At 37.4% G+C, this 25,376-nt stretch overlaps 1 protein-coding gene across 12 annotated transcripts in view; it reads right to left on the minus strand.

Annotated features, from left to right (window-relative positions):
- Positions 1–25,376, minus strand: part of RBM26 (RNA binding motif protein 26) — a 109,131-nt gene that overhangs the window by 16,973 nt on the left and 66,782 nt on the right. For all 12 annotated transcript variants that reach the window (XM_075563499.1, XM_075563502.1, XM_075563497.1 and 9 more), the window contains exons 15-20: positions 19,075–19,200; positions 18,480–18,554; positions 17,581–17,748; positions 16,083–16,187; positions 9,189–9,389; positions 5,423–5,509 (exon numbers count right to left, since the gene is read on the minus strand). In XM_075563499.1, the coding sequence (XP_075419614.1) occupies positions 5,423–5,509; positions 9,189–9,389; positions 16,083–16,187; positions 17,581–17,748; positions 18,480–18,554; positions 19,075–19,200 (762 nt within the window). The remainder of the gene's footprint in view (positions 1–5,422; positions 5,510–9,188; positions 9,390–16,082; positions 16,188–17,580; positions 17,749–18,479; positions 18,555–19,074; positions 19,201–25,376) is intronic.

The raw sequence follows: 25,376 nt of genomic DNA on the forward strand, positions 1-25,376 counted from the left end.
TGTTCAGTAATGGTTGCTGGGCCCCACCCAGTTCTTCTGGTCTTATGGCAACAAAAAAGGCAGCTGGTTCATGGAAGCAACGAGTTCCACATTCTATTTCTTCTTCATATTCCTTATGCCCCTTCTTAAAAACTGAGACTTGTTTTGCGATTTCTATTTTGTTTTTTCTATTTGGTTTCACTAACTTATTAATAATTTCTCAGCCTGACAAAATACATAATATTAACAGCTAACAGTAAGAGGCAAGTTCCAGGCACTGCTCTAAATAAGTATCTATCAGTACATCCTTCTAACTGGAGTAAGGTTGCCAAGGATCACTAGCAGTTATGTGAAGTATTGTGAAGAAATCAGCAAGGTACTTGGGTATCACGAAGAAGATCGTCTAGAAAGGTTCTTAAAGGCTTGTCTTTTCAAGCCATCTAAATAAGGTGTCAGCTAAGTTCACATATCAGTCTATGTGATCCAAGGATGTTTTAAAAATAAAACCGAAGACTGTATAATCTTAAATCCTGAGCACTCGGTTTGCAGAAGGCTAGGGATGACAATAAAAAACCAAAATCCATTTGCAGAGTCCCCATATGGGTTAAGCCTCTGGAGAATGCCCTCGAATCACTGACGAGGGACGTGAATAACCTTGTTATCAGGCAGAGTACATTGGAAAATTAATTAAGGTAGATGTCACGGTCATTTGTTGGGTTGCTAACCTCAAGGTCAGTAGTTTGAAAACATGAGCCACTCTGCAGGAGAAAAACAAAAAGGTTTTCCCACTCCTGTAAAGAGGTGGATTGAAAACTCACAGGGGCAGTTCTACCTGGTCCTATAAGGTCGCTAGGAATTGTCCAATGACTAGATAGATGGCTTTGGGTTTGTTTTGAAGTTTGAGTTACACCGTTTCCTTTGTTTTCACATTTGACCCATTTTAATTTTGTTCTGGTTTTTATTATATTCTGTTTTTTTTCCCATTAAGGATTTTCTGTTATTTTGTTATTGTTCTTGGGGTGATGGTATGTTTTTCTTTGTATCAAATCCAAGGTAAATAAATATGTAGAAACATTATTAGGATTGTGGCAAGAAGGGTTGTAAGGAAATGGGGAGCTAATAATTAAGAGTACAAGAATGAAAAAAAAGTTCTAAAATTGATAGTGGTGATAAGTGCATAATATTTTTAATATGTTTAAAATATTGAATTGTATGGTATGTGGATTAGATATTGAAAAACAGGAAAACAAATTATTTTTCTTTATAATCTAAAACACTATTCCTCCTTTGCATCTGTGATTACAGAATTACATCTTTGGGACTGACTTTTAAATTTGGAACTGAAACACTGCTATGAAACGGATTCCTGGACTAGGAAAGTACAGTAACAAAGGGATAAAAAGTAACATTCTAATCAGCTCCTGAAATGCGTTTTAATTGTGCTGGAGAAGAATACTGAAAATGCCTTGGACTGCTAAAAGGACAAACAGATCTGTCACGGATGTTTAGTCAGAGTGCTCCTTAGAGGCAAGGATGGCAAGGCTTCATCTTACATAGTTTGGACCTACTGTCCGGAGACACCAGTCCCTGGAGAAGGACATCATGCTTGGTAAAGGAGAGGGGTGGTGAAAAAGAGGTGGCCCTCAAAGAGATGGACTGACACCGTGGCTGCCACCATGGGCTCGGCACAGAACAATCGTGAGGATGGAGCTGGACCAGAGAGTGTTTCTGTGGTGCATAGAGTTGCTGAGGGTCAGAACCTGCTTGGTGGCACCTAACAACAACAACAACATCAATCACTTACAGGAAGCCACAGGAAGAAGCTGACTTTTTTTTGTTCCAAACATTTATTCAATTTAAAAATATTACAGTGTTGATAGGCAGGAAAACAATACAACAGGAATGATCTTCTAACATGAATAAAACCAGAATCAAGTTAATCTAAATTTAAGAGTCTTGCTTTAATTTTTTTATTCCCTTGAAAGCTAACAATCTCTTTCCTGGGAAAAATTCCTGAATATTTAGTCACAGCCAATATCTCAACTCACAATTCCTGTATTTTTGCCTTGAAATGTTATGTATCTATTGATTATAGCAAATAATGAGAAATTCAACTATCAAGAACAGTGGATCAAAAAAATAAGAACAATATAATACCTGGATATAAACATTGGCAAACGTTGACAATTTCCTTTACTTGGGGAAAGAAACAAACTCATTGCCATCAAATCAATGCCAACTCATAACGACCTTGTAAGGCAGAGCAGAACTGCACCTGTGGGTTTCTGGACAATGTAACTCTCTATGGGAATAGAAATTTCCCTCAGAGCAGCTGGTGGTTTTGAACCACTGAACTTGCAGATCACAGCCCAGTGCATAACTACTATGCCGCTTCAGCTCCTTGGATAAGTTTATCCTTTATCTGGAGTTCATGTCCACCTAAAGTTCTGATGCCAAATTTTATCTTATTTCATATGATTTACTTATTTCATAGGCGTGTATTGTGGCAACACACTGCACATTTTTAAAATGTTAAACTTCTTTCCATTGCAAATAAAAGTGTTACCTAAGTCAAAGTTAGTAATTTTAAAATCTTCAGTTTTTCCATTTTGAAATCCTGAAGTTTGAAACCACTAACCCAATCTATATCCTATAGACATATTTCCAACTTATTTTTCTATTGTTGAAAAAAATTAAACATTATAGATTTTAAAGAAAATTTTAGGATTAAAAAAATTTGATGGGCCAGGCTGCTTGGTCCCTAAGACTGTGGCCTCTAGTCACGCTTCAGGTCTAGCACAGAGCTCACCCCTGTGGCTTAATTTTCAATAAATAGATCAATAAGGGGGAAAACAGTACTATGGAGATATACCTTCTTTAGAATAATAAACTATTTAAATCAAAATGACAGTATTTACCAAAAGGCAAAATTCAGAGGGGTTAGGAAAGAAGGGAGAATGGACACAAGAAATACAGGAAAAAATGGGATAAGTGATACTACCTTGTGGGGACCACGATCAATGCCATGAAACAAAGTATGTAGCACATGTTCAATGTAAAACTGATTTGATCTATAAGCCTTCAAAAATAATTCAAAAGTGTTCAAATGCTGATGGTGTAACAAATTCTACAAATAAATTACAAATGAGTATTATAGCATAGGTGTTTGTCTCTTTCACATCATAAAGTAAATTAAAATTAAAACGGTTACAGGTTTCCACTGCTAAATGAAAATAGATTGTTTCACAAGTGATCTAAAAATCGATGGTGAAGAGGGCATAGGATGCCTGGTGGGGCTTGATCAAGGGTAACGTAGCTGAGAGGAATAACGGAAACGCAAATGAAGGCAGAGCACGATAGTGGGACAAGAGGAGAGTAAAAGGAAATAGAGGAAAGAACTAGGAGGCACAGGGCATTTAGAGCTCTAGATACAGGCATGTACACATGGAAATATATTTCTATATAACAGGGGAATAGATCTATGTACATATATTTATATGTTAAATATTAAGTATTAAGGTAGCAGATGGATATTGGGCCTCCCTCCATGCAAGAACACTTTGTCCTAATAACGTGGCATTCTGTGATGCTTAACTTCCCAATTGCTGAAGACAAAATGGGTGCATAGTTTATGTAAATGTGGTGAAGAAAGCTGATGGTGCCCGGCTATCAAAAGATATAGTGTCTGGGGTCTTAAAGGCTTGAAGACAAACAAGCGGTCATCTAGCTGAGAAGAAACAAAGTCCACATGGAAGAATCACACCAGCCTCTGTCATCATGAATTGTCAATGCGATCAGATATCAGGCATCAAAGAACAAAAAATCCTATCAATGTGAATGAGGGGGACTACAGAGTGGAGACCCAAAGCCCATCTGTAGACAATGGGACATTCCCTAAGAGAAGGGTCCCAAGAAAGGGCCAGGCAGGAACAGTATAGCACCAATGAAACATAAAAACTTTTCTCTAGTTCTTTAATGCTTCCTCCCCCCACCCCACCCACTAATATGAACTCAATTCTACCTTATAAATCCAGATCGACCAGTACATGTACACAGGTACAGATAAGAGCTAGAAACACAGGGAATCCAGGACAGATAAACTCAAGGCCAAAAATGAGAGCAGTGATACCAGGAGAATAAGGGGAAGATGGGGGGAGAAAGAAGGAACTGATCACAATGATCTACATATAACCCCCTCCTATGGGGACAGACAAGAGAGAAGTGAGTAAAGGGAGACATCAGTCAGTGTAAAATATGAAAACAAATGTATAAATTATCAAAGGTTCATGAGGTTGGAACGGTGGGGAAGGAGGAAAATGAGCTGATACCAAGGGCTCAAGTAGAAAGACAATGTTTTGAAAATGACGATGGCAACGTATGTACAAATGGACGTATGTGTGCATTTTGATAAGAGCAGCAGGAGCCCCCAATAAAATGATTAAAAAAAACTGTTCCCATTGAACCCTTTATAAGCAAAAATAGCATAAAATGAAGAAGCAATTACCATCATTACTTTATATGGGCAAAATTTTGAAAGGCTCTAAGACAAAATAATCATTTACCAAATATGCCAAATGCCACAGAGCATTAACATGCGGTGTTCACAGGTAGCGGTCAAAGCTAGGGAAACTAGATGGTGAGGGCAGTTACCAGGGAAGGAACTTTTACTGCTCAGCGTGCAGGATGCCCCTTTCAGACTCGCCAGCAAAACGAACACTGAAGGCTAGTTGTACTTTTCACCTTTACTTCATCCAGGCCAATTTCCTCTTTTAGATTTCTTTTAGATTTCTTTCAGTTAATGAAAATGAGTACAAATATAGGTGTTTCATAAAAATGAAGTTGTGTACAGTGAACTTTCAAAGAGCAGGGAGACATGGTACACCTGTATTTACTTTAGGACAGTAACTCTCACAAGACCTACATAATAACAAAAAGTCCTCAGTTCCTGTTTAATGCACATGGAGCTAAGGAACCTTTTTTAGAGCTCGGGTGTCTAGGAGCAGAAAGCAGCAGATGAGGAATGGTAGCGCTAGACAGCCACAGAATCACTCCCATCAGCTACCTTATTCTCAACCATTCAGTCTGCCGATGCAAACCTGTCCATTCCAGTCTGGAGCAGATGAGAACCGAGGTAATGGATAATAGATGAGTGGCCTAGCTCCTGGGAAAGAGCCAAACGGCGCATTCTTGAATTCTCAAAATAATACATCCTGACATTCACCTTGCTGACTACCATGCATTCCTATCACATTGCATTATATATTTAGAATTGCCTTATTGCACTAGAAATTTTTTTGAGGGTATGAATTCAACTTCATCTGTTCTAGCTATTGTTAGAGCATAATTATAGCAAATTACCAAAATAACAAATGGCTTATGTTAAAACTTTAAAGCAGTATTTACTAGTTTTTATTCTGAAACTTTTATCATTTAAAATACTTACTGCTTCCGCTTCTGCCCTTGTCTTGAATGTAATTATAGCATGAAGTGACGCGTCATCAATCTGACAGTCTTCAATTTCGCCATATTGCTTTAAATATGAAAGAAAACATTTACTCCCAAAAAGTATTGAGGAACACCCAAACTTCTAAGTTTTCAAAACATTCAAATGCCAATAAATATAACTCAAAATACATGACAATTTATCCAGACTAATAGAATAGTGAATGTTCATTTTAGCGCTTGTGACCTCCAGAGAAAACCTTTTTTCTAGGGCTGATGGTTTAAGTACAACAAGCATGCTAGACCATCTGCTCAGTGGTTCCCTTTGTGAATAGGAGGAATGCAGCAATTAACATGAGCAATTGGATATGCTCTATTGGCAACCTATTGACCTGACCTGATCAACAGAGGCTAGAGGTGAGAGAAAAGACATAGGGCTGGCTGCTTGCATTCAAGGAGTTGTGTGGACTCTGAGATGGCCCAGGCAATGGAGAGTAGGTTGAATGAGAAGATAACAGGTAGGCCGGTATGATATGCAGGAAGGTGTGTAAGAACTGCTAAGCTGAGAAGCAGTACTCATTTGACCTAAGTTTGGATGACTAGGCGACTTGACCAGAACACATTCAAAGAGAGACAAAGATATGTGACACTGTGAAATGGAGTAAATTTCTACAAATTGGGAACTACTTCTAGACTGCACTTTGCTCAAAGTTACAACTGGAATGGAAGAATCTTCAGATCAAAAAATATGTTCATCTCTACAAATTACAGGTTCAAAGGAATAGGGAATTTACAAATTAGTTATCTAAAGTAGGAAAAGAATAAAGGCATGAAGTGGCTAAACTACAGGCTTCCATGGGTATATTCAATAAAATGATTAAAAGAGGTAAATTAATGCTATGATGATTTCATAACCCCATCCAAGGGAAGTGAACTGTAGGTGAATAGATATACTGGATGGTTTAAGATACAACAAGAACCAAAAAAAACCCAACAGCAACTATAATAAATAAATGATAAATAGACTCCCTCAGGGTTTCTTGAGGGGGATGTAGGGGAGGGAGGAGATATAGGGGAGCTGATATCAAGGAGTTGAATTAGAAAAAAAATGTTTTGAAACGGACTGTAGTAGCAATTGTGCAATAATCCTTGATGTAACTGAACTATGGAATGTTATGATATCTGTAAGAGCTCCTAATAAAACAACAAATAAAATTTTAAAAATAAAAGGGAGTTAATGCTTCGTGTATGAAAGTGGCAATTGCTAGAAGCACGTGGGATGGCCTGTACAGCAATGAAGTATTTAATATGGCTCTTCTAATGAAAGTCTTTGTAATTTTCACCTACCAACTTTTTAATGATGTGTCTGGGTAACAGATTTTGAGTGAAGTTATTAGTAGGATTATGATTCAGTTGTGATTGCTAACAGGGTTAATTGTTGATTGCCAGTTTGCTGGGCCATCATAAAATGAACCATCAAGGAGGAAGAAAGGGGAATCTCTCTACCAGCTAGATAGAAGAACAAAAAGTACAGTACATCACTTGGATCTGACCCCGAGATCCCTGTGCATCAAACTTCCTTATCCATGAGTTACCAGAGAAGCGAAAAAGGAGATGAAGAACAGCAGCAACAGCAGAACCAAAGTCACAACATGAGAGAGCAGTGGTGGACTTTCCCACACAATCTCAATCTCAATCTCTCTCTCTCTCTCTCACACACACACACACACACACACATACACACACAGCCAAATTCTATGAACACAGTAAAGAGCATGTATGCCAGAGACATTAGATGCCAGCTCTGTCAAACAGCTAGCTGTACAACTACAGCATTACTTAACCTCCTCGTGCTTCATTTTCTTCACTTTTAAAATGGCATAATTATGTCACTTATTGGCCCATAGGTTGAAACACAAAAGCTGCACACATTCGTTTAAGAAACAAAATTTTTAATGTACACTATCATTAATTGAGTATACAGCTCTCTGCATTTGAACTTCCAAATGTACATAAGAATCCCCATTTAAAGGCTCTATCGTTTTCTAAAGCCAAAACCATTTTAATCTCAGCAAAATACATTCATTTCTGTTAGAAATTCATGTTATTTGGGGGAGTGTTATAGCATACTTTCATAGTTTTTAGATTAGCTACATGTAGCTATCTATAAGGCATTTGCATTATGTGGAGTCGCTTACACTACAGGAAATGTAGGAGTGGGTGCGCAGCAGCAAAGAGTTGGACTACATTTTCCTTAAGCTCCTTTCTGTTTCCTATTCCTTTCTCTCTTCGACTATGTTTCAGACCCACCCTTAAATACATCCATATTACTGTTGTTTTTAGGCAAGTAGGTACTGTTGAGTCAATTTCCACTCACAGCAATCTTTATTTGACAAAAAATTGCCCAACGGACTTTGTAAGCCGTAATCCTGACAGGAATTTGCCACCAGGTCTTTCTGGCCTGGCGCCCGGCTGCGCTGAAACTGCTAGCTTTGCAGGTGGTAGCCGAGCCCTGAGCCACCGGGCCACAGGCCTGCTTATTCATCACTATGATTCTGAAACATAAACCAGCTTGGTCAATGATAATCTATGTCTTGAGTACGTATAATTTCAACTCCGTAACTACTACTTAAGCCTAGAACATCAATATAAAGCACTTAAATTTTCAATAAGTTCATCTATTTATGTATCTCACTACAAGTTTACTTTTTATTTCCACATGGAATTTTCCTCTGTTCTTTTCCTTTCACTTGATTACATGAAAAATACTCCTAAATTATTGAAGTATTTGGTTTTTTAAAAATTTAACTTGCTTATACATTATTTTTACAGTTTACCTCAACTGGTTTTTCTTAAACTACTATGTCTAAAAATTAACTCTTAGAAGGTAAAGAACTGCTTTGTTATTTAATATTTTCCAGAGAAATTTATTCCTGAGGACAAGATTTATGTTTATCTAACTTTAGATATTATCACTAAAAATCTTAACATATTAAGTGGAAGGGACCATTTTTTACAACAAAAATCAACACATATAGCAGTTTCCCATCAAAATGATTCTGACTTATGGGAAGCCCACTTATGTGAGAATAGTACTATGCTCCACCGGGTTTTTAATGGCTGATATTTTTAGGTACATGGTGCTTCTAGATGAAATTTAATGTCCAGCCTTTGAGTTAGTAACCAAAACAGTTAACTCTTTGTACCACCCAAAGTAGACATGTTGTATGTTATTGGCCGATTTCAGCTTAGAGTCCTTACAAGACAAATGAAATCTTTCATTCTACTGTATCTGCTCCATAGCATTTCCTTTATGAGAGCAAACTGCCAGGTCTTTTCCTCGTCAGTAAGAGAGGCTGGTGGTTTTGAATTGTCAACCTTTCAGTCAGTAGCCATCCTTTAATCATCACGCTGCGGGTTTTCCCTATTCTCTATTTGGACGTGAGCCCACTGAATCCCAGAGGCGAAATGAAATAATTAATTAGCAGAACTAGAACACCATTCTTTTTCCCATGTGCTCACTGTATCCAGGCATCGAGTAAGGCAACTTTAAGATGATTGACCAAATTTGTATATTTTTACCCAGGTATCAAATTGTTGTAAAAGACTTTATATTTCGATTTTCCAAATAATAAAGCACTGTTACAATCAAAACTTACTCTTGGGTTAATGGGTTAAGATAGGTCATTACTTCTATAAATTTTCCTTTAATTACATCCATAACCTTTACATAATTATTAGAATTTGGCTGGACAATTAGGAAGTACCGCAAAATGAGGAAGTAGATCTTCTCTATCACTCTCGGTAAATGCAGAAATCTCCAAGGCTCTAGGACGATGGTCCACCACAGCATGACCAGGAACACCTCGGCCTCGACCTCTACCCCTGCCTCTGCCATGAGCGGTACCTCGACCTCTTGAATGAATTCCTCTACCCCGACCAGGAGACAGAATACCTCGTTTTGCAGCCTAGAAGAGATCAGATACACAGATTAAATACTGCTACAACTATAAGTATTGCCCAAATGTGTTAAAACTCTGGTAGATTACTCAGATGTGCATATAATTTAACATAATATTCAAATTATACCTTATAAACAGATTAGTTTTAAACGTGAGAGCTGAGGGAATTTACAAATGTAGAAAATTAAGTAACATTCCTTGAATCAAGTGACTAAATGTAGCTTTTTCTAATAAAATTCTGCAACTCCAAAGACATTAGAATATACTAGAGTAAAGCCAGTTCATCTGGATTTCCACAAAACTGAGTGATACATTCTATTTCAGAAGTTAATTTAATACATAAGTTCATAAATCCTATACACACATTAAGTGCAATTTTCTAGTTTTAACATTTCACATGCACTATTTTTTGTCTGTTGACTTCACTGACAATGAGTCGATGAAGACTTGTAGCAACCCTACAAAATGGGGCGGGCAGTCCTGCCCCAGTTAAGTGCCTAGGACTGTAATTCTTTACAGGAGTACAAAGGCCTGTCTGGTGGTTTCGAACTGCTGATCTTGCAGTTAGCAGGCCAATGTGTGATCACTATGCCATTAAGGGTCCTTAACTTCAGTGCAGTTATCAGAACTTGATCAATCTGATTATTTAACACTAACATCATTATAGAATGTAGCATACTAATTTATGTAATACTTCACATCATTCTATACAAATAGCATATCATTTCTTCCTTCTACAAGCATTTATTGAGTACTTCTCCATCCCCAAGAAATTTATTTCTTAAAGACTTTTAAAAAATGAGGGACGATGCTGGGAGAGTGGAGGGTGAGTGGGTTGGAAAGGGGGAACTGATCACAAGGATCCACATGTGACCTCTTCCCTGGGAGAGGGACAGCAGAGAAGGGGGGAAGGGAGACTCCGGATAGGGCGAGATATGACAAAATAACGATGTATAAATTACCAAGGGCACATGACGGAGGGGGGAAAGGGGAGGGAGGGAAAAAAAAAGAGGACCTGATGCAAGGGGCTTAAGTGGAGAGCAAATGCCTTGAGAAAGATTGGGGCAGGGAATGTATGGATGTGCTTTATACAATTGATGTATGTATATGTATGGATTGTGAAAAGAGTTGTATGAGTCCCTAATAAAATGTAATAAAAGAAAAGAGGAGAAAAAAATGATTAGGGCAAAGACTATACAGATGTGCTTTATATAATTGATGTATGTATATGTATGAACTGTGATAAGAATTGTATGAGCCCCAATAAATTGTTTTAAAAAAATGAAACAATTAAATTTTATAATTATATTTATGAAAAGTGACTCAAGAAGTTAGAAAAATGCTTTACTTAAAGGTCTAAAGAGAACTTCCAAGATAGTGAAATGAACTACTAGGATAAGAGAATTTTTGTTGTTGTTCTGTTCTATCCCCGATACCTTCAACAGTAGCAGGCAGAGAAGTAGACACTTAATATTTGTTTATTAACTGAACGAATTAAAGAATGAGTCAAGATTGGTTCAATGGGGGTTGTAACATGAACAAAAGATCCCAAGACTTAAAAGTAACATGGTCCTTCAAAACACAAATGAAATTCCATGAGCACGTAACCAATAGAAGAACGTGTGAAGAAACTCTTCCAGAGTAACTTAAGCTGTTGTGTAAACCTTTATTGAAACAAACAAACAAATAAACCATATCAGTGTAGCTGGAAACAAGGAGTATTTATGGCTGGTGAGGCTTTAAAGAGATAAGCCGTGAGATGAGGCCAAAATTTAAAGGCTAAAAGTTTTTAGTTTCCTTTCTTTTGATTTGAAAGAAAATTCTTTACTTTCTCAGCAATATCCAGTAGAACTGTCTTCTGTTACAAGGTTTAAAGTGCAATACAAGTCCATTGACTATTTTCATAAATTGCTTTTATAGAACATTTGATGTGCTTCATTCACCATAACTGGAGATGAAGCCTTTGATGAAGGGTTTTATGGAGGAAATGTTACACAGAAGTTGTGGTGATTTATATTATTACCTTCTCAGGTAATATGTTGCCTTAGCAGGTAATATCTGAAATAACATATTGTATTAAATGTCATTGACAGAGCTGAAGGATTCACCCTTCCACAGTTCACCAAACTTATTGTTGTAATGTTGACCAAATGTTCATAATGCACAGACTTTTTGTGATGGTCTAGCTTCAATTTACATAATCAATATATGCTTTAGACTTTTTATTAACAGTAATGATGATACAATGTTAAATAACTACATGGGAAATTTGTTTTTAATAAAAATAATTATATTTTTAAAATATTTTTATTTTGATACCAGCAGTCATAAAAATTAATTAAAATATTTCAACCTCCCTGGCGGTAGTCCCGAGTGTGGCTCAGGGTAAATGTCAACTGTGTATTCAAGTTTATCATACCTGGAATGTCTACTAGAGAGATTAAAATGAGTAATTTCTTAAGAATTACAGGCCTACAATATAAAACAACAAATTTTATGCAAAACTATGTACCGCTTTGGGTAAAAAATTACTCACATAATTAGACCGCTAGGGAGGTTAAGGAAGTAATGTAACCAAATTGGTGTTTAAATGTTACTGTGGTTAGAGTCTTTAGAATATTCTTTTTTACAAAAATAAGGTAGAGTAGAAGGTAAGAGAAAGCAAACCAGGAATATCAGTCAGAAGGTCACTGCAGTAGTCCTAGCAATTAAAGATGGAAATTCAGACTACAGCGGTAGCATTTAACGTATGTTTGGGAATAAGATTTCTAATACTTGGTAGTTAACTGGATATGAATATCGAAGGAAAAGGAAGAAGCAATTAAAAACTCTAGCTCTGTTGTTTGGGTAATTAGATAGACATCTGATTTGATAGAATCAGATTTAGGGTAAAAGATAAGCACTTAAACTTACTGGATTGAGGATATAAAACATGTGAACATGTCATGCCAGCACCACTGTCAAGTTTTCACTAGTATCAGTATGCTCAGCTTATTTATCTCAAGATAGGTCACCTTAACACTTAAAAAAAATCACTTTACTGGGGGCTCGCACAACTCATCACAATCCATACATGCATCCATTGTGTCAAGCACATTTGTACATTTGCTGCCATCGTCATTCTCAAAACATTTTCTACTTGAGCCCTTGGTATCAGCTCATTTGTCCCCTCCCCCCTCCTTCCCTCACGAGCCCGTGATAATTTATAAGTATTATTTTTTCATGTCTTACACTGTCCTATGCCTCCCTTTACCCACTTTTCCGTTGTCCATCCCCCAGGGAGGGGTTTATAGATTATTCTGATCGGTTCTCCCTTTCTCCCCCACCTTCCTCTTCCAAAGGGCATGGTTTCTTTTGTTTTTTTAAAACCCAGTCTTTTTCCTGTGGAGTGGCTGGCGGTTTTGAACTCCTGGCCTTGTGGATCACAGATCAACCAGTAACCACTATGCCACCAGGGCTCCAGCAAAAGGGCATGTTTTAAGAAACACTAATGTCTAAAACTGCTCCTTGAAAGGGGGGTCTCGGACAAATAAGTTTGTGTATTACTGAGTGCTAATAAGTATTTTTTGAGAATCACAAATTTAAAGTCTCTGAGAAATTCCATAGTCAAGAATTCTGTTTAATAAAGACGTTTCCAAATTTATATCCCCTCTGAACCTTTTTCACTAACATCCACTAACAATGCAACTGCTGTGAAGAAACATGCACTGAGAAATGCTTCATTACTCTCTACTGATTTCTAGAAACTGAACCTTAGTCATTATAAAAGAAAAACACGAACAACAAAGTGCCAATGTTTAGCAAGATCAGGGGAAACGTTATAAACTAATAATTTTGTTAAAGCTATTATTTACTTATAGCCCTGAGGTTGTAGCAGGTTATGCATTGGGCTAATAATCACAAGTTCAGCAGTTCAAAACTATCAGTTGGTCTGTGGGAGAAAGATGAGGGTTTCTACTCCTGTAAAGACTTAGTCTTAGAAAACCATAGTAGATGTTGTACCCTGCTCTACACAGTTGTTATGCGTCAGAGGTGATTAATTGCGGTGAGTTTTGGAGTCCTAGTAGCATGGTAGCTTCTAACCTTAAGATCAGCAGTTTGAAACCATTATTAGCTCTGTGCGAGAAAGATGAAGCTTTCTACTACCGTAGAGATACAGTCTCAAAAATACACAGGGCCCGTTTTACCCTGCCATCAAGGGTCACTACGAGTCAGAATTGACTCCATGGCAGTGAGTTTTTACTTCCTATAATTATAATTATTTAGTTCCTACAATTATGAACCAACATGTAAAAAAAAGTATCAGCAATGCCATCTTCAAAATAAGAGAAGAACAATTTCTACATTAAAATATATTATCTTTAAAATAAAAACTGTTATACCTACATGCAAACAGGTCATGTTTCCAGAGACTGTAAATGTATGTAGTAGTTTTAGGACAGCCTATAGCTTCCTTTGATTTTTAGAGAAGATAAAAGCTAGTTGCTCTAGTTGCAGCTGAATGTTAAGATCTTATTATTTATATGCCAGAACTCAGCATAGATTTCTAATATTCCCAAAAGAAATCATCAAAGTATTAATAAATTTGAAAATAAGGATTAAAATTCTATTGCACACAGTAAGAAACATAGGTACTATTTCAAAATGTAGGTCCAACTTTGGTGAAATGTAAAAATTTGCCATGTAATAGGAATCAACTTGACTATAAGTTTGTTTCTTATATAAGTAATCATATAATAAATTATAAGCAAATGGTTTATTTTCTCTTATAAACACCCACAGCACCATCTATAGGCAAAACTTAGGTAAGCAGGTTCTTCAATATAGTTCTACTACCACTAAAGCAGGTGTCCTCAAACTTTTTAAACAGGGGGCCAGTTCACTGTCCCTCAGACCGCTGGAGGGCCAGACCATAGTTGTTTTTTTTTAAAAAAAAAAACTATGAACAAATTCCTATGCACACTGCGCTTTTTTTTTAGGGTGGAGACAGACCCTGTCATGCACACAGCAGCCTGCCTCCTTGCTTTATTAGTTTGCAGTCAATCAGTTCAGAAAGTTGGAGAGGGTGAGGCGGGAGAGGGTGAGGCCACCACCAGGAGCTCTGGACGGACTCCCCTGGGGCAGGCTTGGCAGGTACAGACTGTGGGACTAGACCTCTCAGGCCCCACTGGGGACTGGTAGGAAGACCATGGACCAGTGGCTGTTCTCCCACACAGATGGAGACCGGGGACTCAGGGGTTGTGCCATGGGCTTGCATGCCCCAGCAGGTCACAGACCATCAGTGCCCTGGTGAGCCTGGAAGGATTTGACCAGAGCGATTCATGCAGTGACCGGGCTGGATCCCCAGACTGGGACATGGCCTTGTAGTGGTTGCATCTGCTCACAAAACTTAGGGGGTCTGCACGGACCCTGGTGAGGGCTGGAGCCCCTTTGGGAATTGGGGCTCATAGGGGTGAGACAAGACAGGCAGGGAGGAGCCGCCATTTGAGGAGAGAAGTCAAGGGCGTTACATCTTTCAAGACACAGACACCCTACGACCAGAGTCCCAGCCTCGGAGGCCAAGATGAACCAGCCCTCAGCCCCATTCTGGCACAGGGGGTAGGGTCATCAGGAAATACTCTCCCCCCCCCCCTCCGCCCCTATCCAGCCCTCCCTGCCTGAAGGTCAGGTCAGTAGGCTGTAGTTCTAAAGGGTGATCAATGCCTGTAGCTGCTTGGGGTTGGGCTGCCCGCTTTTCCCTGGGAGGCAGATTTGTTGCCTTTAGGGATGAACTTCAGGGAGTTGCTGAATATTCAGAAGCAGGACTGCCCCCCTTGGGGCCATTATTGAGGAACTCATGGCCAAGCCCTCGGCTAAGCCCATGGCCGCATTGACCGCAGGACACCTTAAAGGCATCGGCAGTTTGTGTTTGCGCTCGGGCCGCTCTGCCACGCTATCAGCTATCCTCGTGGCCGGTCTCCGCAAAGGCTGGCCTCGGCGACAGTGCTCAGACGTGGAGGGGCTGGAGAGCAGCTCGTAGCCGCACTTGGCACACGCGTAGACAGCAGGTTCAAAGAGATTCTGGAAAACTTTGCCCCGGAGAAGCCGCCGGAAAGACACAGTGCTACCAGGTTCCCGCCCCGCTCTCACACTCCGAGTGCACCGACCCCATCGCAAATACCTTATTTTGAAGTAAAAAAACAAAACAGGCAAAAACACCCGGCGGGCTGGATAAATGTCCTCGGCGGGCCGCATGTGGCCCGTGGGCCGTAGTTTGAGGATCCCTGCACTAAGGTCTGGTCCTAAGCAGCTCAATATAAGGATGCTTCCACAGTATGTGGAAAATGGAATTAAAATATATGGTAATTTTTTACAGACATTTTGAAACCCTCAACAAGTACACCTATAGATGAACAGAGTACCCAATAAGGACATCCAAGGAGTTTTTAATAATTATTGGGTTTTATCCATGGAGAAGACGGAAGTAAAACATGAACTACAAGTAGAGAGGCGTGGGTGCCCAGGATGACTGTTACTACCCCAGGTTAACTATCTTCTCTACTAGCTCTGAAAAGGTGTTAGGCTTACACACGGTTGCCTTTACCAACATATCAGTAAGCATGTCGAGACTGCCAACCATTAATGAAACAAGTGAAGGGGTTATATTTCCATATTAACTACAACACTTTTCAGTGCATTGTACAGTTGAATGAAACATACTTCCAGCTGTAATTCGGTGTATTTTCTCCTAAGGTCAGTGACTTCCTCTCCAGCCTGCATCTTTTTATATAAATCCAGTTCTGTGTCAAGCAATTCTTTCTGCATCTAAAAAAGCAGTAATTAATACTTTAAGTTACAATATTTAATACTTAAACAAAAATGTTTCCCCTAGCAAAAAACCAAAAACGTTTGTCTCCATTATCCAAACATTTCTTTTATCTTTAGTATTATCACTCAAATCCAAACCATTATGTCTAGTGCATACGACTGCAATAGCTTTCTCATTTGTTGCTACTGCCACTGATTTCCCTGTAATTCATTCTCCTTACAAGACCCAAGTGAGACTTATACGACACCTAAGTGATATGGGAAAATATTTGGAAAATAACTTATAAACCAAACAAGGTGCAAACAAATAATACAGGAATTAATAATAAATAATTGCACACACGTGTCTATGTGTTTTGTGTGTATTTATGTGCGTGTGTGTATTACACGTGTGTGTATCCTAACACATGTGCCTTAACATTCCTGTGCCTGTTAGCTCATTTGTGCAACTTACTGTCAGTGCCATGGTTCTGATTTAGCGGTCAGAGTAGCAATGCCCACCCTATCCGTGTCTGAGTCCATAAATCTCTACAACAGAAAGGCTCATCTTTTGCCTGTGGAGTGGCTGATGTGCTTGAACTGCTGACCAGGAGGTCAGCCCAACTATGCTAGCAGAGGTCCTGTGTGGGTATAGCATTTATTAATAGCTATAAAAACATATTTTAGGATAAATCAAAGATCGATGATATTAATCAGATTTTGAGCCAAAGATATTGCCTAATGTAGTAGTAGCAATTTGAAGAACAATACTTAAAATTCCTTAGTCCTCAGGAGACCCCAAAGTCAATTGGCATTAACAGTTCACAAGGACAATGTTAATGTTCTACATCTTACTCTGGGGAGTAGCCACTGGGTCTTAAAAGCCTTTATGAAGCAATTTAAACTACTGGTCCTTCCCTCTCTGGAGGAAAGTGAAAGTGAAATGGAAAAAGATAAGGAAACGTTTAGTGTAGTGGATTAATGAACCACACACACATCAGTCTTCACAAGCTTAAGATCAGGAGAACTAGATAGTGCCCAGCTACCACTATCAAGTGCTCAAAAGTCCTGCATTAAGCAGGAGGAAAATGTAAACTAAAATTAAAATCATAACTAGGCTTATTGGCCAGAGAAGGGTGGAACCCCGAAGATTGTAGCCCTGAATCACCTCTAAGTTCTAGAACTGAACTCATTCCTGTATCAGAATACTCAAGATCAACCGTGTTAAGATCAAAAGGGATCACTTACTGAAGGAAAAAGGACACTGGAAACAGAGAAGCGGCATAAGTGCTGGGACACAGTGTGGGATTGCAATGATTAAGCTGAAACAAGCTGTGCACTGAATGTAAAACTGATGACATCTTCTCTAAACCTTCACCTAAGTCACAGAAGTTAAAAACTTTATCCATACCTGAGTCTTGGTTTTTATAGTTCTTGGAAGACAGCGTCCAGGAGAAGCAGCTTTGACCTCATCTTTTAACTTTGTGATATTTTTTGTCAAAACCTCTAAAGTTCTCATGATTTCTGCTTTGTCTTCAGATTTCATTGTTTTATTTTTCTCCAGTTTTAAAATTAGCATCTGCCAGTTTTAAGAAAAACAAAACAATGTAAATGTAAAAGTAAGTAACTACTTTCAGTGCGTGACAACCTGGGGAACAACCACAAATAGATTTGGTGAAGGCAAATTATTTCAGTTCTAGCCCCAATAATAGTTTACTTTGTGAAGAATTGAATTACTGCTTGAGTCTCTTACATTTAAAACACATTATCAGAAAAAAGCAAATTTGTTCACTGAAAGGTTGTAAATTTGAACAAATGCTAACAGTAATCAGTACTAAACATTTAAATAGTTTACCCTTTTTTGTATTAAGTCTTCAAAATGTGGCATGTACTTATACTTTCAAAACATCTCAAGTAAGACTAGATAATTTTTAAGTACTCAACACTTGTGGTCTTTAATAGCTACCATGTTAGACAATACCTGGTTAGAAAGACTCCCAAGTCAATAATAAAAATAAATCCACGTCTCTTGTGAACAAGTTCCACTTTGCTATCTGAACAGACTACTGTGCAGAAATACAGAAAGGTAAATACTACTTTATATTTTCATCTCAACTTTATAGGCACAGATCCATTTAACCTTCTCCTGACATTTAATATATAAACCTTCGTTCCAGATACATGATCATTAATACATATTTCAGTCTCAACATTAATAAAATGTTTCTCAGCACATATAGTTTAAGATAAAATTCACTCAAAACTTTCCTTTGTAAATGTACTTTGTCAAATCTATCCCTGACATTTTACCTTCTGTGTTTCAATATGTTTTTCTAAAATTTCTTGTTTCCTTTTCCTTACATCCTGCTGAAGTTTCAGCGCCTCCTAGAATAAAGGTTAAAAAAACCAGAATATATTAATATGTTTACTTTTTTGAGAAACATTTGTTAAAGAGGATTAAAAAAGGCTATTGTGTCAAGTACATTTGTACATATGCTGCCATCTTCGTTCTCAAAACATTTTCTTTCTACTTGAGCCCTTGATATCAGCTACTCATTTTCCCCCTCACCTCATGAACCCTTGATATATATTTTTTTAATTTTCTCCCCATGTCTTACACCAACTACTGCCTCCCCTTCACCCACTTTTCTGTTGGGATATATGTAGATCACTGTGATCGGTAAGTGCAGTTTTTAAACAAAAGTTACAAGTAAGCACATAACTTTCAAAAATCTCATATCCCAAGATAGAAATGTAATATTTTATCCCACACTTTGAAAGATAAAGCTGCAGCAGCACATTTCCTTAATTTCTAGGTTGTGACAAACCCTGAAGAAAAACTAAGATACGGGAGAGAAGATTTATTTCATACCAATTATGTACATATTTTACTCATTTTACTTACCTGCTTCTTTTTCTGTGCTTCACTATTATCCACTGCAGAGGTGGAAACAAGTAAGGATTTTTGTGCAGCCTTCAAAGCAGCTGGGTTATACACTGTTTTTGTTAGGCCAGTAGATGTAGACAACACCTACCAATAAAATTCAATTTCTTAAATAATTTTTCAGCCATTCATAGTTTCCTAAGTCTTATTTTCTACAAAACTTAACTTCCTCTAACAAATTTAGCATTTTCAACTATATGCATTATACACTTAGAGTAACTCAATATATTTTATGAGTTAAAAAGGGTAAGTAATACTTAAGTGAGGGTTAGATCATTCTCAAATGAAAATTTTTCAGCACCACATACTTAAATTTCAAAAAAAATTAAGTACTGCCTTAACTCTATTAGTGAGACGATATTAATTAAACATTTACTAATGCTTAATGTGACTAAATCAAACTGCACACAGGAGAAAACTGGTATGGTAGAAACCTGGACATCTTTCCTCAAACAATTTAATCTGATCAATTGCAATTCTGAAGTAAATCTTACTGCCTTCTTGATCCTTTCTCCATTCCTTTTCCTAGTATTGCTCATTTTACTTGAAGTCATCTACTCCTTTAAATACAAATCAGGATCAGCAGAAAACAAAGACTCTCACAAACCCTAATTACTTCTTTTTATGCAGGTCCTCCTAATAAAATATTATTCCTTTATTTATTTTAACACTTTGTGTCTTGCTTCCTTATTTACACAGTAATGATCTTAAACAGGGATGGTGTTTTAGCTTCTTCTAGTACCTACCTTCTGCTACCAACTAAGACCTTATGTAAGTTCTGTGTATCAGTGTGCTCATGTAACAAATGAAAGAAATTTAACCAGATTTGGTCTAATGTCCTTCTGAATGCAAAATGTGGGTAGTTTTTATTTTTGTTTTGTTTTAGGAGTGAGAAGAGAAGAGTTTTGGCCCACTCTTGGATATGTAGCAGGTAAACAGTCCCTGACAAAGTAAAGGTTTGTAGGTTAGGAGTGGTAAACTTTTCATATACAAGGTCAATTCAAGAAAGTAAAAATATTTATAGGTTGCCTTTTATATCCTTCAAAAACAAGCCACTTATAAGTTCCCCTGGGAAATGGTTAGTGCTTCTTAACTTAAAAAAGGAGTCTCGGGAGGATCCCTTCAGGGAAAATCTTTGAGTCCCATAAAAGAACACGAAAGCTTGTGTATAAACACTATAATTTTCCAGAGGGGCAGCCTAACTTCCAAACGTTTAAAGGAATTCCACAACTTAAAAAAGGTCAAGGGAACTATTAAATACCAGTAGGACAGAACAAAATAATATCAAGGAGACCAAGGGTTTTACTTTTTAGCCATTGAAATACTAATATCTGAGAATTAACACTCTGAAGATCATTTTCCACTTTTCAACATGAATAAAACTAAGGCATATTACAAATCTAAGTCATTGTAAACACTGAAAGCTGTACTGGACAACTTGCTACTATTTATGCATTCAAGAATTTGATCTCTAAATTAAATCAACACCAGGAATACTACAACTAAAGTGATTGTGTACAACATCATGTTTAAGGCTCTTTATGACAACTGAACATGCATCAAAATTTAACTCGATATTTTCTGACTATATACTCGAGTATAATGCTACGTGATTATCAGCCGAGGGACCTAATTTTACCATAAAAACTATTAAAAATGTGCGGAAAAATGCAGCTGATACACAAGTATACATGGTAATTTAATAATGAAAAAATCTGGGTATCACAAATATGAAATAGTTATAGCCAATAAAATATGTATACTCTAATTCAGTCAACATTCAATATGAATGTCGAGAAAAACTGCCAGCCAATCTTACCACATAACCCAATGCCAAGCTGTATGATTATATAAGGGTGAAACAAACACATAAGGGAGATGGTAAACAATCTGCTGAAACCCAAGCTGTTTTATTAAGGATTTTGCTTTACAAGTTGACAATTTGTGAGCAAAAAGATTTTGCGACTTAACTAAAGAAACAATGAATATCATAACCTTTTATAGCTTCAAAAAACACTATCATAATAAAAACTTTGAGAAGCCTAGAAGACCACTCATTGAATTAATCCAGGATTTCTTCAACTTTCCTCCTAAGGAACACTTCTTTTTAAAAATTTTTTAATCATTTTATTGGGGGCTCATACAACTCATTACAAACCATCCATCCATCGTGTCAAGCACATTTGTACATTTGTTGTCCTCATCATTCTCAAAACATTTGCTTTCTACATGAGCCCTTGGTATCAGCTCATTTATCCCCTCCCTCCCCAGCACTCCCATGAACCCTTGATGATTTATAAATTATTATTATTTTGTCATGTCTTACATTGTCCCTTCACCCACTTTTCTGCTGTCTGTCCCCCAGGGAGGAGGTTATATGTAGATCCTTGTAATCGATTCTCCCTTTCTACCCCTCCTTCCCTCCACACTCCCAGTATCGCCACTCTCACCACTGATCCTGAAGGGATTCATCTGTGGTTCCAGTTCCTATCTGTACCAGTGTACATCCTCTGGTCTAGCCGGATTTGGAATGTAGAAGTGGGATTATGATAGTGGGGTGAGAGGAAGCATTTAAGAACCAAAGGAAGGTTGTATGTTTCATCATTGCTACACTGCACCCTTACTGGCTCATCTCCTCCCCGAGACCCTTCTGTAAAGGGATGTCCAGTTGCCTACAGATGGGCTTTTAGACCCCACTCCGCACTCCCCCTCATTCACAATGACATGATATTTTATTCTTTCATGTCTGATACCTCACCCCTTCAACACCTTGTGATCACACGGGCTGGTGTGCGTCCTCCATGTGGGCTTTGTTGCTTCTGAGTTAGATGGCCGCTTGTTTACCTTCAAGCCTGTAAGACCCCAGACGCGATATCTTTTGACAGCCGGGCACCATCCGCTTTCTTCACCACATTTGCTTCTACACCTGCTTTATCTTCAGTGATTGTGCCAGGAATGTGAGCATCATGGAATGCCAGTTTAATATAACAAAGTGTTCTTTCATTGAGGGAGTGCTTGAGTGGAGGTCCAATAGGAACACTACTTTTTAAAGCACTCTTATCAATACCTTGATATGAGACAAAGGAGTGCTGGTTCAAAGTGAATTAAGTGTCTGACAGAATGCAACCATTCCGTTGCTTTCTCCAGGAATTTCCTTCTGGTAGAGCATCAGCTAACACATTTCATTGCACCTAAGACATCACTGACTATTAAGATACACTATTATTCTAAGTACTATTTACAAATGGAGAAAAGTTGTCAATTGTAATCATAGAAAGTTTGTAAGATGTGATCTGATTTCAGACATGTTAAAATGTGAAAATAAAAAGCATCTTAGAAATAAAGTGCTACATTACAAATATCTCCTACTATTTGAATCTCTTTGGTCTTAGAGTTTAGACATAGCTAATTTCAAAAGTTGAAGATAAATCTCTGACACTTAATCTTTGCTGTAATCTAAGAACAATAAGTTTGTATGACAAGGTCCTACTTGCTACTTGGCCCTCTTGGGAGAATATGGTAGAAAAAAAAGATGGGGGTGTGGCTATCAGAAAGAATAGCATCTGAGGTATAAAAATCTTATATTAAAACACACAGCCACTGAAATGAGGCTTCAACTAAGTCCACATGGAAGAAGCACACTAATCTGTGTTTATATGGACATAACCTATGGATATTAATAAAATCCAAATCTGGAGGGGTACTGTGTCAGAGCTTAAATTCTGTATACTTGGTTTTCAGAAGGACATGGATGGCAGTGGAAGCCCAAAATCCATTTGTCGGGTCCTCATATAGATTAGGACACCAGAGAATCCTCTCTAAGGCATGGCTGAGGATTGTAAACAGCCTTGTTATCAGACAAAGAGCACTTACAGTTATGACAAATGAAGTTACCATATGATTGCCTTTTGGCCTATTTTAAATTTGTTCCAATTTTTAATATTTTCTGCTTTCATTTTTATTTCAGTTTTTTCTCTGTTTTGTCATTGTTGTTGAGTAGGTTTGTTTGTTTCTAGTTTTTGTTTTATATGTTTTCCTGTATATAAAATCCTGGATAGGTACATCTTTTAAGACAGTAACTGGATTAATAATTATATAAAAACTTGGCAATGATCTTGAAGGGCAATTGTTTAACAATAACTAAAAGAAAGATTAAAATGTTCTTAAAATGACTGGCGATGAATTTTTTTATCGTGTGTGATAAAAAGAGAAAATCTGTTAAAAATTAAATCAGTAGATGAATCACAAATTCAACAAGATGTCCATGATTTCTAACAGTAAAAACATAACTTATAGCCTTTCCAAACCTCATCCTCTTTTCTATTTTCCACGAGTTTCTGTACATACTATAGCTTGATACATTAACTTTATTTCCGGTGACCTAACTAAATTCTTCTACTTTCTAACTGTGAACACTTCTGAATTTGCTACACGCCCCACCCTCTGTATATGCTGCCTTCCCAATCCGTGTAACATTTTCTTATCTTACTGTAATATTCTTATGTTTTATATATATATATATATATATATATATATATATATATATATATGCCATAATGGTTAAATATTGGGCTGCTAACTGCAAGCTGAGTAATTCAAAACCACCAGCAGCTTCTAAGGAGAAAGATGGGGCTTTCAAAGTTTGTAAAGAGTTACAGGACTGTAAGCTCACAGGGCAGTTCTACCAGGTCCTATAAGATTGCTATGAGCTGACAGAGACTAAATGTTCTCACTATAGGAAGGAACATCTTTGTCTTATTCCTGATTTGGGTGAAAAAGTATGTCCTTTTTAAAAATCATTTTATTAGGGGCTCATACAACTCCTATCACAATCCATACATACATCAATTGTGTAAAGCATATGTGTACATTCATTGCCCTCATCATTTCTTACCATTAAATATACAAACAGAATTTCAGGTAGGTAGATATCTTCTGTCAGATTAAGAAAGCTTCCTTCTATTCTAATTTTTAGATCCTTTTATGTAATTGAAAATTGAACTAATCGCATACTTTTTCATCAAGATAATGATAGGTTTCTCCTCTGTCCCCCTCTCCAACCCTTTCTTATTCTTGTTAATATGGTAAATTAACACTGACTTTCAAATGTTAAACCAACCATGTATTTCTGGTTTAAATCCTACCTAGTATATATCACTTGACATTTTGGCTAGTATTTTTTTAAACGTTTTATTAAGGGCTCATACAACTCTTATCACAATCCATACATACATCAATTGTGTCAAGCACATCTGTATATTCATTGCCCTCATCATTTTCAAAGCATTTGCTTTCCACTTAAGCCCTTGGCATCAGGTCCTCTTTTTTTTCCCCTCCCACTCCGCTCCCCTCTCTTTCATAAGCCCTTGATAATTTATAAATTATTATTTTGTCTGATGTCTCCCTTCACCCCTTTTCTGTTGTCCACCCCCCGGGGAGGAGGTCGCATGTAGATCCTTGTAATCGGTTCCCTCTTTCCAACCCACTCTCCCTCTACCCTGACAGTATCGCCCCTCACAACCCTGGTACTGAAGGTATCATCTGCCCTGGATCATTTTTGCTAGTATTTTGTTTAGAATTTTTGTGTATATGTTTATAACCTGTATCAGTATGCAACTTTCCTCTTGTAATGTACTTAATCGAGTTTTGACATCAAAGTTATATTGGACCATCAGAAAAGACATGACTTACCATGTTCTGTGTTTTTAAATTGTATTAGCACTAGCATTTCTTGACTTCAAGACAAAAGAAAAATATAAATATTATCATCTATTAATGACTAGAGGCCTTGGAGGCATTGTCAGTTAGGTGATGGGCCGCTGACTCCAAGATCAGTGGTTCAAATCCACTAGCTACTCCTTCAAGAAGATTGAGCCTATCTGCTGATAATCCTGGAAACACTGTAATATGGTCACTATAAGTCAAAATTGACTCAATAGCAGTAGGGTTATTTTGGGTTGGGTTATAAGTACAATAAATCTTTGTACAGAAAAAATGGCTGTTTCTTCTAGATAAAGAGAAGAGAGAAAAAGATTTTGTAAAAATTATGTAAGGGAAAATTACATAAAATTAAGTTATCCAAATAATACTTTTCAATTAAACTCCCAAGGTGGAATCAACTTGATAAGAAATATTGTCACATACAACTGTTTATGGTGATAAATGTAAAACTCTTATTACTATAATTGAATTATTTTATTGTATTATATGTGAATATACTATGATCAATAAACTGTTAAGAAAGAAATGTAGTCACGATGCTT

The sequence above is a fragment of the Tenrec ecaudatus genome, chromosome 11 (genome assembly GCF_050624435.1).
Source record: "Tenrec ecaudatus isolate mTenEca1 chromosome 11, mTenEca1.hap1, whole genome shotgun sequence".
Taxonomy (NCBI): Eukaryota; Metazoa; Chordata; class Mammalia; order Afrosoricida; family Tenrecidae; genus Tenrec; species Tenrec ecaudatus.